At 36.5% G+C, this 1,750-nt stretch overlaps 1 protein-coding gene across 1 annotated transcript; it reads right to left on the bottom strand.

The window, feature by feature from the left end:
* Positions 1-401: 401 nt before the first annotated feature.
* On the bottom strand, positions 402-1,472 carry VCUG_02644 (uncharacterized protein; the record flags this gene model as incomplete). Its single annotated transcript, XM_008077461.1, has 1 exon — positions 402-1,472. One exon carries the CDS (start codon positions 1,470-1,472, stop codon positions 402-404), a length of 1,071 nt encoding a protein of 356 aa, XP_008075652.1.
* Positions 1,473-1,750: the final 278 nt, after the last annotated feature.

The raw sequence follows: 1,750 nt of genomic DNA, 5'->3' as shown, positions 1-1,750 counted from the left end.
ATCTATTGGCAGCACCTCGAACTCCATTTCCTCTTTGAAACATATCTCAACACGCAAAAAGGGATCTAAGTTGAACAAACCATCTGATCGTGTAATGTGCACGGATCTTATTTTCTTGTCCAACTTTACTTTGGCACCATCTGTCAGTTTGACTGATGAGAATATCATGTCATTTACATTGTGATCGATTTGAATCTCACTGACAATGTCCACATCAACAAGCACCAGCATTTTCCCATGATGTTTCATATTGCGGATAAATTTAAAGCTCGATTGTGCTGACTTTAGTTGAACAAGATTAAGACCAGCAATGCGTGGCAACACAATCGTGGCGATGGTATTCGTAACTGAGATGCAGTCACAGCGTTCATTGATGAACAAAATTGCATTGTTACTAAATTTCAGTTACTGATCTTAATATCCTTAATTTGTTCGGGAAGCGTCATATCTGTGGTAAATATTATGTCTGAAAAAGATGCTTGCATCGTGTTCATCGGAATATTGGTTGGTACATTACGATCATCAGGGACATCCATTGCAACTTCAATCTTCTCTGGTATTGAGCTAATAAACTTTGCAGAGCACGATCTGCAGCTAATACTTTTTAAATTTTTCATTTTGCTGAAAGATGCACAATTGCCCTCATCTCCGTAATTTTCGAACTCCAATCTAACTTCATAAGAGCATTTCACTAATTTAGATGTTGACAATACATTGAATTGATAACTTAATCGTTGTTGTTCGGATGAAAAGGCTTCTATCGATTTCCCATCTACCTTCATGTCAATACTATGTATTTCTATCCTTAAGTATGAACAAAACATTTTGTTATCGACCATTTTCTCCAAAATTTGCTGATTTCTTTCCAGAAAACTGAAACTCAAGCTCAAATGAGGGAACAAAAAATTAACTAACGATTCATGCAGATTAGCATATATGATGATAGGATCGTAGCATTCGGAATTACCATGCAATTTGGCAGTTTCCCCATTGTTATCAACTAAATTGAGCACAATGTGGGAAGAAATAATTTCACTGAAACTCCTACCGTTGTCACAAGTAAGAAACATGAGATCATAAAATTGTTTCAATTTAGGGGAGTTGAACTTAGCTGAGTCATGCCTTTGTATCTGATTGACAAGTCCAGGATTATTCATTAAATATACGACTACAGCATATGCAAGCAGATCACTTGCTTTTGAATAATCAAATATCATCATGATATCCATAATTTCATCGTGATCGAATGTGGGAACATAGTTCCGTGTTAGCCCGGAGAGTTTCTCTAAAAATGTTCTTTTAAATGGCGCTCTCAGGATATTGAATGTTGTACCATAGGTTGTCTGAATATAGTCGCTCACTGATTTATGCCCAGTTTTACAAGCACAGCCTACTTTACTTGCATTTGATGATTCCCCGCTTCCATGATTACACAATCTGCCATTCTGTTCTTGTCCACAATTATTAACCATTTGAGCAGGTGCTTCATATTGTGTTGGTGAGTGCATAACCATTCTTGGTTTTAGCTGCTCCAAAAAAACTCGTTGATATCTTGTTTTCCAAGTCACTGAGCACCATAAAGTCTTTAGATTCTTCATTCACTATGCTATCAAAAACCAGTATGTATGTTATAGTTGCACTGACACAGCTGCACAAGTTATGGAACATGCGACTAGCTGTGGCACGTTCTTTTATGCTTCACTCATTAGTATTATATGGAAACTTATTAGCTATATATTCTAAAAATGTC

Source organism: Vavraia culicis (genome assembly GCF_000192795.1).
Source record: "Vavraia culicis subsp. floridensis unplaced genomic scaffold supercont1.96, whole genome shotgun sequence".
Lineage (NCBI taxonomy): Eukaryota > Fungi > Microsporidia > Pleistophoridae > Vavraia > Vavraia culicis.
Note: the sequence above shows the minus strand (reverse complement) of the source record. Positions and strands in the feature narration are given on the sequence as shown.